Below are 15,101 nucleotides of genomic sequence, written 5' to 3' on the forward strand. Positions count from 1 at the left end.
TATAAGGGGGAGGGGACCCACCAAAAATAGTCAGGGTTGGCAACCCCGACTATTTCATGACTTAGTTCCTCCTTTATTTTTGGGTTGGGGGTTGTTGCGAGTCTCTGCTAAATGGTCGGGGTTGAGAACCCCGACCATTTCGACTTCGCGTTTTGAAATGATCGGGGTTTTTGACCCCGACCATTTTGTGCAATCCCCAAATTAGTCGGGATTTCGAACCCCGACTTGTTTAGTCGCCTAACCACGAAAGGGCTGCGGGTGAGGTTCTAATTAGTCGGGGTTGACAATCCTGACTAATTAGGACCGTGATTTTTTTTTTAAATGACCCACTTTCTGGTCACGAAGTTAACGTGACGAGAAAGTGTGTCGATTTTGGTAAAAAAATTTGGAGTAGGACGATTTTTGGGATTAGAATTTTGAATGGGTTTATTTTAAACATTTGTTCCTGACATTCGCGTGAGGTGGGCCACGCGATGAAAGCGGCGATTGGGGGAGCTAAATTTGAGATAAGCCCCTTTTGTCTTGGGCTGCTCTCCGCATCCGACGAAAGCTGCTTTTGTCCTAACCGAATTTTTCTCTTTTTCTAGGAAAAGGGCTGCGTGCCCACCATTTCCACTCGCTCTTTGTTTTCACAACTTACATATTAATTCTCCATACATATTTATAAATCAAATCATGGCTATTTCTTTTAACTCCACCAGAAATGCAGGTATAATTATTAAATCTCCACAGAAATATATGAGTCGAATGTGACTAGTTTTACGATATTTTAAATTTTTCCTTGCTAAGATTTTGATTTTGATAGTAAGTTTGCGATGTTGAACCACCATAAGAGTTGAATAGGATGAAAACAAAAACTATGACCGTGTTAATAAAATGAAATAATAGATTTAGGGTTTTAATGAAAATATGAGATAACACACGGGGGCTTATGATAATTTGAGTTCGTGATTGAAGAGTATAAAAGTTTGTTGATGTGATTTTTGGGCCAACCTTGACCGTTCAATTGCTCAGTTGTAGACTCCACCGAATAAAACAGAGTGACGTAATCAATCACGTAAGAAAAGAGATTCGTTTCTTTCTCTCTCTCTCTCCTCATAATTGAAAAGGCCTTGTGGTAACAATTATTGGTGAAGGCCCGCTGCCTAAAAAAATGAGGCTAGACTTCGTTGAATTTTGGGCCCCATGTTCGTTTCAAGTGGTAGTCGTTGTGCCGAAGGAGCAACAATTGAAGTCCAGTACAGTTTTTGTATGCATCTCAAAAAAAAAAAAAAAAAAAAAAAGCCACCACTCTCAGCTCAACCGTCGATTTGCGTATAATAATTGTAATTCGTATTTCAGTGCAAATTTAAAAATGAGCACAATTTATGAGATTACAGTGAATGTTATATTCATAATAAATCACAATCGCATATTAGACAAGTCAACGATAACAGTAAAAATCGGCGATTTCTTCATTATTTTTTTTGCAGAGCGGATCTAGATTTTCCTGAAAACAGGACGGCTCCTTCGGTGCCCAAGAGACGTTCGAAAATTTAAAAAATTGGTGGGTGTTTCGTCACATCCTTGGTATTCTTTCGTCATACTCCAATAGCACAGTCCCATGTGACGTGCATTTAAAAAATCTTGGGCATGCGGTAGTTTTCATTGGGGGCCGGATTTCCTGTAAAAAAGGTAAATGAAGTAAGATGGGATTTATCTTTCAATGACATTTCAATTAATTGGCGTTTACTATTTAGTTTGGAAGTTTACTATAACGTAGAGAAAGGGAACGCGAGGGAGGAGAAAATAACGGAGAGGAAGTGAAAGAGAGAGAGGAGAGAAAATGTAACATTATATTTGGAAGAAGTTCAATAAAGAAAATAGGAAATTTGTATTTTTGAGTTAAAAATAGGCCGTTGAATTTATATCATAACGGTTGAAATTGTCGCCTCCGCCGCACAGCAATTTGGAGAGGAATGCCTCCCTCCCCCTCAATTTCCCTTTTCGATAAAACTCCCAACCGGGGGTGACCTTCCTCACCTCACTTCCCCTCTCCTCCATTCACCCCCATCCAAACAGACACGAAAATCCGCCGTAAATTTTTTGAAGTTTGGAAGAATTGTGTGGGACGTCGAGCTTAGCGAAGGGTTTGTGAAATTCACACTTTTATCCTTCAAGTAGAAAATCATAGCGAAAGAATCTCTCTTTCTGGGGTAAAAAAAAAAACTGGTTATTTCCTAATAGCCGGGTGAGCTCCTTGCGTACACCCAATGGGTCCAAAATCTCACGCATGCATAAAGCTGAGCCACAGCCTAATGGAGACACAAACACTCATCAACAAAATAGACAGCAAAAAGATCTGAGTGTTACAATTTTGGATGTTATCAGTGACATAGGTCGCATAACGCACTCTGATGTCAGAATAAGAAACAGATCATTGTTTGGCTTTGTTCACGACAATCAAGTTCAGGAAATGATAAGAGAGAAGAGATAAGGAAGCAGATTTGTACGATTATGCACATCAATAAACAAAAAGGCAGGCAGTGGAGAAATTTACATATACAAATATCGCTAAGAAATATAGGCAAACTGATACAAAAGAAGTTAAAAAGAGTATGCAAGTGTAGCCAATGGTTATACCATGAGAGCTGGCTGGTCTCCAAGCAACCGTGAGTTCATATCCTACAGTTTGCAGCTGCAGATAAACAACAGTCAGAAAATAAAACAGTTGCATCTTTATAATATATTTGGGATAAGCATGAGTTACAGTCAACAATTATGCATTAAAAGATTATTTCTGTCAGGAATCAACTATCCCTGGACATTATAAGCAATGAGACGTGACATTTTCCCTGATAGAATATAATTGCATGAAAAACAAAGATGGAAGAACCACTCACAGCAGTAAACAAACTGGTTGAAATCCAGAGTCACCCTTCCCTGCTTAGTGGTATCGAAGGAATTAAACAAATTTCTGTACAGGAAAAAAAGGGTGGTTCATGGATTAGGCGGTATACACAAATTTCTACAATAATTCAAATCACATTGGCACAAAATTAGATTAAACACAAGCAACAAAACACATGTAACTGTTGGTGAATCCAAATAATAGGTTACATAAGAAAAATGCGTCAAGATGTAATAAGAAGCATCCATGTGATTCTAAAGAAAGCAAAGCTTCTGAATTACAAACATACTAATTCTCTTTGGGATTATACAATCATAAGAAAACCACAGATCCTATAGATGACTCAATCCTATATATCAGAGTATGCATACCTTGCTGACTGTACAAATATACATAGGGATATGAAGTCATCCAACTGAACCATTCCTCTCTTGTTCTGATCAAAGCTCTAAAAAAATGCAACAGGAAACATCAATCAATATCTCTCTAGCTCAAGTATATTATATGCACCAACATTTATAGAGGAGCAAATGCATAAAAATATACCGCTAAATTAAAAAATTATCAAACAGAAAGAGAATGTTTCCTCAAGTATGAATAATTATCTAGTTTGAGGTGCTTGATGCTGATGTACAAAGTCATAATTGCTGGAGATGAGAAAACATTGCCTTTTAGTAACTGATAAAAAATAAGGCTAGATTGTACCTCACAGACAGTGTAAAAAGCGGGCGAGTCAAGTGAGAAGCCAAGTTTCAGTAGCGCCTGCAGGCATATTTCAGTAATGCTTCTCAATTTGGAGTATAATATAGAGTATAATAAAGAGAATAATTGAGTATGTCTATTCAAGTGCAAAGAAACAAAGGGCAAAACAGTTAGATGTTTCAATTAGCCAAATTTTCTATTTTCCTTTCAAATTCTTATTGGGTGTGCTATTGAAATGATAGAATCTAAAAAAGTAGGGCATAACTTGCAAAAGGCGCAAGAGTCTTTTAACCAAGCCATTCACTTCTTTCTTGCAAATGGAGCAGATTGTTTTGGAGAGAGACATTTAAATTGTAATAGGCCAGTTCTACAATATACTCCTTCAAAACCCTGTACCATTTGTTTCTTTCCTGCAAACGGAGCAGGTTGTTTGTAAACCCAAAGCCACCCGCCACCCCCACCCCCAACACCAAACACAAACAAACACACACACACACAAAACAAAGGTTTGTAATGTCAAAATGCATGCACCCTTACCCTTTGGTGTTATATACAGATAGTTGATTTGCTATGAAGACTTGCACATGTTCTTAAACGGACGACATGCTATCGCAAGAGAATACTACTCGCAGTGGCTCAGATCATACTCCACTGAATTTCTTTCTTCAGATATAATAACATAGATCATGAGGGCACCCATATGAAACAAATGAAACCTCACGGAAAATGTAAAATATAGAATAATAGAAAAAAATAACAGTACCTCATAGACATCATCAGGTGTGAGATATCCACGGTCTCTGTAGAAGCAAAAATAGGTGAAGTGAGATGACTCATCCATGATGACATTTGATTAGCAGTGAGCACTAGCACTTTCTATGTAAAGATCTAAGAAATAAAACACTCTACGTAATCAAATATGATAAGTATGAGCTTGCAAGTTTATCTTAATGGAAAATCGTCAAACAAGCAAGAAAACACATAGACACAGATCATGAAGTCATATTTCCCTGAACTATATATATGACATTGCTGCATTCCAAACTATCCAAACTCTATATTGAATCTCTTTTTACTATTCACTCACGGATTCATGTTCCCAATAAGTGGAAAGAAAGAAGCAAAGTCCACACTTCATTCAAAAACTTACACATGGAATTTTGCAGCCACATTATCCTTGTATGTCAATTGCACATAATTCTCCTTTACAGTGCTATAAGCAACATGGGTCCATTGTACAATCTGTTAGACCCTACAGGGGCTGATTAGGGTCTTATGCTAATCTAATCCCAATTAAAAGCTAATTAAAATTATGTTGATCAATTTGTTCTTGCAAGAAGAAATATGATATGGATATGAACAATAATGATGAATAAAATATACGCTAAGCAAAACACAAACACACGATATGTTTACGAGGTTCGATCACCACGACCTACGTCCCCGCTCCTCACCTCGAGGAGATATCCACTATCACAATCCGGTTTGGAAACCGGAACTTCTACACACTCGGTCAATCGACGCCACTCCTATTGGATTCGGCCCCGTCTCTCGTCTCACACTTCTCTCGGTGTACAAGTGTATTACAAGTGATTCTTACAAATAAAAGTTAAATACAATGAATTGTTCTCAAATAACAAGTGAGAACACAATGAAGCTCACGCTCACTAAGTCACACCCCACAACCCACACTATATGGTATGAAAATATTAAGCTCAATAAGTGTGTGTGATAATAGTGAATGAAACTCAATAAATATAGCTAAATGAAATAAAAGTGAAATAACAAGCTATATAAGAGTTTAGAAGACTTCTCAAACAAGAAGAACAGTAGATGATGATCCCAGTAGGAATTGAAGGCTACTTCTTGTTGTAGAAAAACTTATCTTGAAAACTGATTGATAAAATCAACTTTAAACACACTTAATATTTTGTTAAAAACAAAACTTGGATTTCATAGTTATATAGAGAAAGAGCAGCAATGGGGTATATATAGCACCCCAATACAACAACAAAAACATAAGTAAAAGACCAAAAACCCAATTTAAAAACAGCTGTAAAAACTAGCCGTTGTAAAAGTTCTGACAGTTCGGCGGTCGACCGGTCCGATCGACCGCGAAGCTCAAAAACTCAGAGTATGAAAAATAAAGCTGACGGTCGACCGCGACGAAAGTCTCTGGATATTTTCACAATCGACTGGTGCGGTCGACCGCGAGCACATAAAAACTATATCAGGGAAAAATTAACATTGGCAGTCGACCGCACCGGTCGACCGGAATCTGATATATGTTATGTGACAGGTTTTTGGGCTGTTTTGTAAATACATTAAAAATATCAAATCAATTCCAAAAATAGTGAAACTTTGGGGAAAGTTTCTAAATGATGAAATAAACATGTTTGAAAAGGAATTATTGGAAAATCAATTTTCGTTTGTGAAAACTCCCTATTTTTGAAAAGTGTTCAGAAAACCTGTTTTTCGTGAACATGAAAATTAACATAAGGTTTGTAAACATGTATATATATATTATGCATTTATATGTATATAATGAAGTATGAAAGAGCTGTAAACATGAGATAAAAGATATTGTAACAACGTTTGATGAAAAATCATTTATATGATAGAAAACGTCAAAAATCGTGTTAAGTGTACATATATTGAGCTTAGATATAATCATACAATATATGTAAGTAAACCAAACATATACCTAGGTAAATCCACACATATGAACTTGAATCTTTAACGCTTGATTGACGTGTGTTGAAATACCTGAAAAGAGAAACATAAACACAAAAACTAAAGAATATATTAACGATAAATTGTTTGACAAATCATCATCAAAACTATAAGGTCAACAATCTCCCCCTTTTTGATGATGACAAACAATTTATACATGAATATGAATTATAAACTGATAACGGTCAACAATCTCCCCCTTTTTGATGATGACAAACAATTTATACATGAATATGAATTATAAACTGATAACCCACATATAAGCCAAACATGAATAAATCATTATACATGAATATGAATTATAAACTGATAACCCACATATAAGCCAAACATGAATAAATCATACATGAATTATCACATAAACCATATATGAATATGATGAATATATAAATCATATGTGGATTTTTCTCCCCCTTTGACAACATCAAAAAGGGGAAAAAAGAAAAATAGGAGCAACAGATAGAAAACCAAATATATGCCAAAAGCTCCCCCTGTCAAATAGAATAAATAACAACTAAAGAGCATATATAGGAGCTAAACAATAATTATCCATAAAAAACAATCATAAACAGTATATAAATCAAAGAACTCATCATTAGCAACTTATTATTCACCAAAAAAACATGAACATTGTTTCAACCATGCATTGATCATAGAAAAAATAAACTAACACAATAAATCACAAATCATCACTTAAGCATTTAGAAACTACATAGTTTTGCATAAACATAGTTTGTTCCACAAGACAGCAAACCATACATAAAAAGTCACATAGTTCCACACTAATATAGAGTTATTACACTCAAACAAAAAAACATAGATATCAAGTTTTACAACTCAAAATGGAACATCACCATAAGCATAGAAATCAATTAAAAGAACTCCAATAATCAGCAAGATCAATCATCACCATCACCATCATCATCACCATCACTATCACCATCAGAAGAGCCTGAGCCATCAGCAGGGCCCTCCTCAGAATCAGACTCAGAACTAGAAGAGGGATCCGAAATCCCGAGAGACTGACGCTGATAGGATAGAATGGTCTTAACATCCCTCTGGATAGTTGAGACTTGCTTCTGAACACTTGAGAACTGAGTCTCAAGACGATCCAGACGGTCATAAATATCAGAGGTGGACGAGAAAGAGGCTCTAGACCGGGAACGAGATGACTGAAGAGGATCAGATAAGGAATAGGAAATCTGCATCCGGGAAAGAGAAACCTTATCAAAGAAATCCTTCTTAGATTCAATTTTAGGTTCCTGGGTGAGATCAACACAGAAATGTTGAAGAATAAGAGTGATGAAGGAGCCAAATGGTAAAAATTTGAAATGCTTCGATGTCATATTTTTGAGAAAAACATTTGCCCAATCTACTTTTATTTTGGCAAATATGGCATATACCGCATTGATCTTGTCAGAAGCAAAATGATCAAAACTACCGGTTTTAGGAATCAAGTTTTGAGCAACGATTCTAGCAATGAGTTTGACATTTGGATTGAGAGAATTGTTGTTCATTGTATAAATGCAACCGGGTTTAAACATGAGATGGTTTACAGCTGGATCATCTAGTTCAATAGACATAAGGTCAACTTTGCAACCGGGTTTAAACATGAGATGGTTTACAGCTGGATCATCTAGTTCAATAGACATAAGGTCAACTTCACCTGTTGGGATTTTTAGAATCCCCGCAAGTTCGTTGGCAGAAAAAAAAAAATGGTATCAGAGCTTATGTCTATTGAACTTGCGGGGATTCTAATAATCACACAATTGGTATCAGAGCTTAGTGCTCTTTGATTTAAGGACTAACCGTCTTGAGTTAAAGATCCAAGTTATTGTATTTGTGCTAATCTAATTTTAATTACATTGTGCTTCTTGTATTTCATCTTTATGGATATGTATGATTCATCTTGTTTAGGATATGCTATTAATATTGCTCCTCGTTTGGATATTTTTTCCTATGCTCAATGACGTATTAGATTCAAACTTTTCGTTCAATCTAAACAATTTAATTTATGGGAAATTATTGAGGATGCCTATGTTGTTCCCATTTTGGAAAAATCCAAATGGTGTGAAAATGATAAAAGATTGTTTAACATGAATAAACTTTTGTTAGAATATTTGATTAACGCTTTTCACTCATCGTTTTCTAACAAATTTCTTTGGGAAAACTTTAGGATTTTTAGAATCCCCGCAAGTTCAATAGACATAAGCTCTGATACCAATTTCTTTTTCTGCCAACGAACTTGCGGGGATTCTAAAAATCCCAACAGGTGAAGTTGACCTTATGTTTTCTGCCAACGAACTTGCGGGGATTCTAAAAATCCCAACAGGTGAAGTTGACCTTATGTCTATTGAACTAGATGATCCAGCTGTAAACCATCTCATGTTTAAACCCGGTTGCACTTATCCAATGAACAACAATTCTCTCAATCCAAATGCCAAACTCATTGCTAGAATCGTTGTTCAAAACTTGATTCCTAAAACCGATAGTTTCGATCATTTTGCTTCTGACAAGATCAATACGGTATATGCCATATTTGCCAAAATAAAAATAGATTGGGCAAATATTTTTCTCAAAAACATAGCATCGAAGCATTTCAAATTTCTACCCTTTGGCTCCTTCATCACTCTTATTCTTTAACATTTATGTGTTGATCTCACCCAGGAACCTAAAATTGAATCTAAGAAGGATTTCTTTGATAATGTTTCTCTTTCCCGGATGCAGATTTCCTATTCCTTATCTGATCCTCTTCAGCCATCTCGTTCCCGGTCTAAAGCCTCTTTCTCATCCACCTCTGATATTTGTGACCGTCTGGATCGTCTTGAGACTCAGTTCTCAAGTGTTCAGAAGCAAGTCTCAACTATCCAGAGGGATGTTAAGACCATTCTATCCTATCAGCGTCAGTCTCTCGGGATTCCGGATCCCTCTTCTAGTTCTAGTCTGATTCTGAGGAGGGCCCTGCTGATGGCTCAGGCTCTTCTGATGGTGATGGTGATGATTGATCTTGCTGATTATTGGAGTTCTTTTAATTGATTTCTATGCTTATGGTGATGTTCCATTTTGAGTTGTAAAACTTGATATCTATGTTTTTTCGTTTGAGTGTAATAACTCTATATTAGTGTGGAACTATGTGACTTTTTATGTATGGTTTGATGTCTTGTGGAACAAACTATGTTTATGCAAAACTATGTAGTTTCTAAATGCTTAAGTGATGATTTGTGATTTATTGTGTTAGTTTATCTTTTCTATGATCAATGCATGGTTGAAACTATGTTCATGTTTTGTTTGTGGAAAATAAGTTGCTAATGATGAGTTCTTTGATTTATATACTGTTTATGATTGTTTTTAATGGATAATTATTGTTTAGCTCCTATATATGCTCTTTAGTTGTCATTTATTCTATTTGACAGGGGGCACTTTTGACATATATTTGGTTTTCTATCTGTTGCTCCTATTTTTCTTTTTTTTCCTTTTTGATGTTGTCAAAGGGGGAGAAAAATCCACATATGATTTATATATTCATTCATATTCATATATGGTTTATGTGATCATTCATGTATGATTTATTCATGTTTGGCTTATATGTGGGTTATCAGTTTATAATTCATATTCATGTATAAATTGTTTGCCATCATCAAAAAGGAGAAGATTGTTAACCCTATAGTTTTGATGATGATTTGTCAAACAATTTATCGCTAATATATTCTCTAGTTTTTGTGTTTATGTTTCTCTTTTCAGGTATTTCAACACACGTCAATCAAACGTTAAAGATTTAAGTTCATATGTGTGGATTTACCTAGGTATATGTTTGGTTTACTTACATATATTGTATGATTATATCTAAGCTCAATATATGTACACTTAACACGATTTTTGACGTTTTCTATCATATAAATGATTTTTCATCAAACGTTGTTACAATAACTTTTATCTCATGTTTACAGCTCTTTCATACTTCATTATATACATATAATACATGCATAATATATATATACATATTTACAAGCCTTATGTCAATTTTCATGTTCACGAAAAATAGGTTTTCTGAACACTTTTCAAAAACAGGGAGTTTTCACAAACGAAAATTGATTTTCCAAAAATTTCTTTTCAAACATGTTTATTTCATCATTTAGAAACTTTCTCCAAAGTTTCACTCATCGCTTTTGTAAATACATTAAAAATATCAAATCAATTCCAAAAATAGTAAAACTTTGGGGAAAGTTTCTAAATGATGAAATAAACATGTTTGAAAAGAAATTTTTGGAAAATCAATTTTCGTTTGTGAAAACTCCCTGTTTTTGAAAAGTGTTCAGAAAACCTATTTTTCGTGAACATGAAAAATTGAGATATGACTTATTGACATAAGGCTTGTAAATATGTATATATATATTATGCATGTATTATATGTATATAATGAAGTATGAAAGAGCTGTAAACATGAGATAAAAGTTATTGTAACAACGTTTGATGAAAAATCATTTATATGATAGAAAACGTCAAAATTCGTGTTAAGTATACTTATATTGAGCTTAGATATAATCATACAATATATGTAAGTAAACCAAACATATACCTAGGTAAATCCACACATATGAACTTGAATCTTTAACGCTTGATTGACGTGTGTTGAAATACCTGAAAAGAGAAACATAAACACAAAAACTAGAGAATATATTAGCGATAAATTGTTTGACAAATCATCATCAAAACTATAGGGTCAACACAATCAAGGATTCAATAGATTCCTTACTTAGATAAGATGCAATGTTAGGCATAGGCAATGAGATAAGATGCAATGCTAGGCATAACCATTGACAATCAATGTTTTAAAAAGCTTTCACCTAGCTCACCTAGGTGTCCGCCTAGGCCTAGGTAGTACCTAGACCGCCCGCTTAGTGCCTATCGCCTAGGCGATACCTAGGCTACCTACCTAGATTTTGCGAGCGTCTAGGGGAGCATGGGCTGCTAACATAAACTGCACCCTTTAAGCCTTGATCGTGATTTCCTCCACTGCACCCTCTCCACGTCCTCCAAACACCTCCAATCTCTAACTATGAACACCTGTCTTTAGCAAAACCTCTCCCACCACCACTACGAAAAAAGAAATCCGCTTCGACCCTAGTTCAACACCTAAGCTTTCTATGACATGACATTTACTATCAATTATAGTAATTAAAAAATAAAAATAGGAAAACTGCCTAGGCTCTAGCGCTTTCTGTAAATATTTATGGCCAACCATACACTTAGTATGTTACACTTTTGAGTGATATCACACTACCTATGAATAAACCTTTGACAGTAGGGCTCTTTTCTGAACTTAGTTCACCAGCATACTCTTGTTGTCCAAAGAATCTCCCATATGATGGCATTTTCAACTGGCATTTGTCCTATAATAATTGTTTTCAAGAGACCCCCACATCATCCCTCATCAATGTTGACTTTTTCTACATGCACTGCTATGCGACTGGGCTACTAGAAATGACTGATAACCATCTTGCCTAAAAATATGTGTTAAACACAAAGCACAGCACTTGGATGATATCAGATTATAGTTTCAAAGTTCAACATATCCTCCATAATCAAGCTGTTAAAGGCCTTTTCAACAATAGAAGAATATATTATTATTTTCCCAATCTCTTTTACGGCAGCTATTGAGGCTAAAGTCTAATATAATATATTTTCATGGATCTGCCTTGTCACCAATATCGCATATCTGTAGTTCTTCATACTAGTAGTTCCATGTGTCTTAAATATTGCTCACTGATATCACACCAGCTTAACTGAAAGACCAATTATAAATTTGCTCTTATATCAACCATACACACAAGTGCTTAATTGCTGATAGTAATAAAATAATAGCAATTTTATTCCTATGGTCATTATAAATTTAACTGCCCAATTGCTTTTTATAAAACTTGGTGTGTATCCACTTTGACATATAAGGAAAGGCTCAAGGAAGAGTTAAGCATATCAGATTACTGTATTTGATATTTTAATTAGAAATTCTACAAGTAGTTTACTTATATATGTGGGTTTACTGTACCCGTTTATGGAATACCTACATTGGGGTAGGTTCAGTATATGCAGCAGCCAACGTCAAACCTTTGCACTGCTGATGAAGTTTGTTATCTAAAGCATCTGCGGAAAGGTTGTGAGCAGATGGTCTAGCATGTCAGAAGAATGTAGGTGCACCTTGCAACTTGGATAGAAAAAATCTTAACTTTTTTCTAGTTCATACGCTAGCCACTATTTAAGGTTTCAATTAGCATCAATATAAGAATAATGAAGCAATCAGATTTAAGGAGACAAGGAATAATATCATAGGCATAAAGGAAGGAACTAGTAGAAACCTTTCTAGTTCTCCAAAGGCATTTTGAACCTACAGAAACGTTAAACATAAGTCAAACACATATCTAAGGAGAAATTAACTGTTATAAATCAAATTATGGCATTTCCTAAATTCCTTGAGAATATATGGTGCTCATCATTGTGAAGACAAAGAAAACTATCACCAAGAACTTAAACAAACACATCTAACGTGATGCATACAAGCAAGAAAATAAATAGAGAATGAAATGTTTAGTACAACCTAGCTCCAAGACAATCTCCAAGCTCTAACTGACCTTGCACCACGTCGATATACCATTTGAACTTTTAGTCTGTTTATTCTGTCTTTAGAACATTCAAGATATTCACATGGTTCCTTCTATCATATTAATGTTAAAATATCAACTCAATATACTTAAGATGAATGATCTGTCTGAGTTCCTTCAATAAAACTAAAATGTCCAAAGCATATCAAATGTTTTACGTAAATATATATTCACAGGTTCTAAGTATATTTGACCTTGTATTAAAAATGTACGGCCCTTCATGTAAGCATATTGTTAAACAAATGAGGCACGATAGAATAACAAGCACATAATGAATGACAAGTGTAACACAGTTTGAAATGTATCATCCCAAACTTACTAAAAACTTAGTAGAAATACTCACCTTAGAAAGGAACTTGTTAAGAGCGACAAATTCTGCAAGAACAGACCAATAAAATTACATAAGCAGGGATAGTTTTCTAGTAGCTTCGACAACAACAGGCATTCATACGTTTTAAGGGTCATGTTCAACAATAGAACACATATAAGTTAATGTAGCAGTAATAAACTTTAACTAATCAAAATTACATAAAGAAGAAGCTAACTAAATGCAAGCAAAGATTATTTTTAAAAAATAACTAAAAACACCAAAATTTTGCGAAGAAAATAAATCTCAACCCACCTTCAAAACTCATAGTCCCGTTCATATCGAAATCATACATCCTGCAAAAACAAAGAGCCATTTTAAAAACACATCAACGCTACAAACCCTACAAAGGACGATCGATCAAGAGACCGAACCTGATCATTTGCTGAACGATCGAGAGGGGGAATCGAAGGTTTCCCACCGCCAGAGCTCTCTGATCGCCAAAATCCAAATCAAATCAGGGCGGAAAAAACAAGATCTTAGGGTTTTAGGATTTAGGGCTAAAAATTGAAGCAAAGAGACAAAGAAGAGGACCTGGAGCTGGGGAGCGGTGATGTTACCGGTGTTGTTTGAGTCAACTCGGTGGAACCATTCTCTCAGAGTGCTCGTGTTCTCCATATTTCCCCCAAATTACTCGGATTCAGATTTTGGTTTGAGTTCAGATGACAGCATTTTATGTAGGGAGATGGGAGGTAATGTTTTTCTTAGCGTGAAACCCAGTTGTTGTTAGAAATTTCGTTTATGCCCAAAACATATCCAATATATAGATTATCTTTTAAACCCAAGTACCTATAAAATATATACATCTGAAGCTTGAAATTGCTAAATTGCGTCTCCTCTCCATAGAAAATCATTAAGCTATACATATTTGTCCCTTAAATCTGACTTATTTTTAATTAAGTCCCCCGGTCCCCACGCCCTCAAATTTTTAACGAAGTCCACCGTATCAGTGTTCTCAAATAAGTTCTCAAAATCTTATATAGTTTTGGCAAAATGGCCAGATTGGCATATTTTTCCGAGGCTTGGTGACATGTTGGTATATTTTTTTTTAGTTTTGTCAGATTGGTATATTTTTAGGCCTTAAATTTGGCTGGAGTTACTGTTCTGACCAGGGCTGATGGGATTTTTGGCCGGAACAGTAATTAAATTTTGGTCGGAACAGTAACTCCAGCCAAATCTAAGGCCTATATGGCGCCGGAGTTGAAAAATATACCAATCTGACAAAACAAAAAGAAAATATACCAACATGTCACCAAGCCTCGAAAAATATATATCAATCTGGCTATTTTGCCATATTTTATATGTCCCTCAAATCTATAGGTTTTCTTAAATGAGTCCCTCGAGATAGAAATTTGTTAACATAACTCTGAATTAATTAAACTACATAACCTTGCTAGTTTCCCTGTCATCTTCTCTAGATACTCATGCCTAATGTATACCTGCAATATAGTGCTATAGAGACTTCTTAACAAATGGAAAACACGGAAAGAGACAGAGAGAAGAGTTTCTGGGGGGAAATATCTAGGGAAGAGCAAGACAACTTCCAAGATTAAAATGAAATTTTGATAGCTTAGACTTTAAGTTAATAGTTTTTTCAACATAGGGGGAGACCTTATAGATACGGTGGACTTATTTAAAACATATGAGTTTTGGGAAACCTATTTAAAAAATTAGATTTGAGGAACTTATTTAAAAAGAAGTAAGATTTGGGGGACTTATTTAAACATAAGTAAGATTTAGGGGAACTTATTTC

At 35.1% G+C, this 15,101-nt stretch overlaps 1 protein-coding gene across 2 annotated transcripts; it reads right to left on the reverse strand.

Annotated features, from left to right (window-relative positions):
* Positions 1,310–14,046, reverse strand: LOC109825794 (sorcin-like). 2 transcript variants are annotated; one of them, XM_020392687.1, is made up of 11 exons: positions 13,883–14,046; positions 13,723–13,781; positions 13,604–13,644; positions 13,325–13,356; positions 12,679–12,707; positions 4,356–4,392; positions 3,596–3,652; positions 3,262–3,338; positions 2,883–2,956; positions 2,623–2,677; positions 1,310–1,663 (listed from the first exon to the last, which is right to left on the reverse strand). In XM_020392687.1, exons 1-10 carry the CDS (start codon positions 13,964–13,966, stop codon positions 2,658–2,660), a joined length of 510 nt encoding a protein of 169 aa, XP_020248276.1. In that variant the 5' UTR covers positions 13,967–14,046; the 3' UTR covers positions 1,310–1,663; positions 2,623–2,657. The 2 variants fall into 2 exon arrangements, with proteins under 2 accessions (XP_020248276.1, XP_020248274.1); XM_020392685.1 differs by lacking the exon at positions 1,310–1,663 and having other exon boundaries at positions 2,343–2,677; positions 13,883–14,044.

The sequence above is a fragment of the Asparagus officinalis genome, chromosome 10 (assembly GCF_001876935.1).
Source record: "Asparagus officinalis chromosome 10, Aspof.V1, whole genome shotgun sequence".
Classification (NCBI taxonomy): domain Eukaryota; kingdom Viridiplantae; phylum Streptophyta; class Magnoliopsida; order Asparagales; family Asparagaceae; genus Asparagus; species Asparagus officinalis.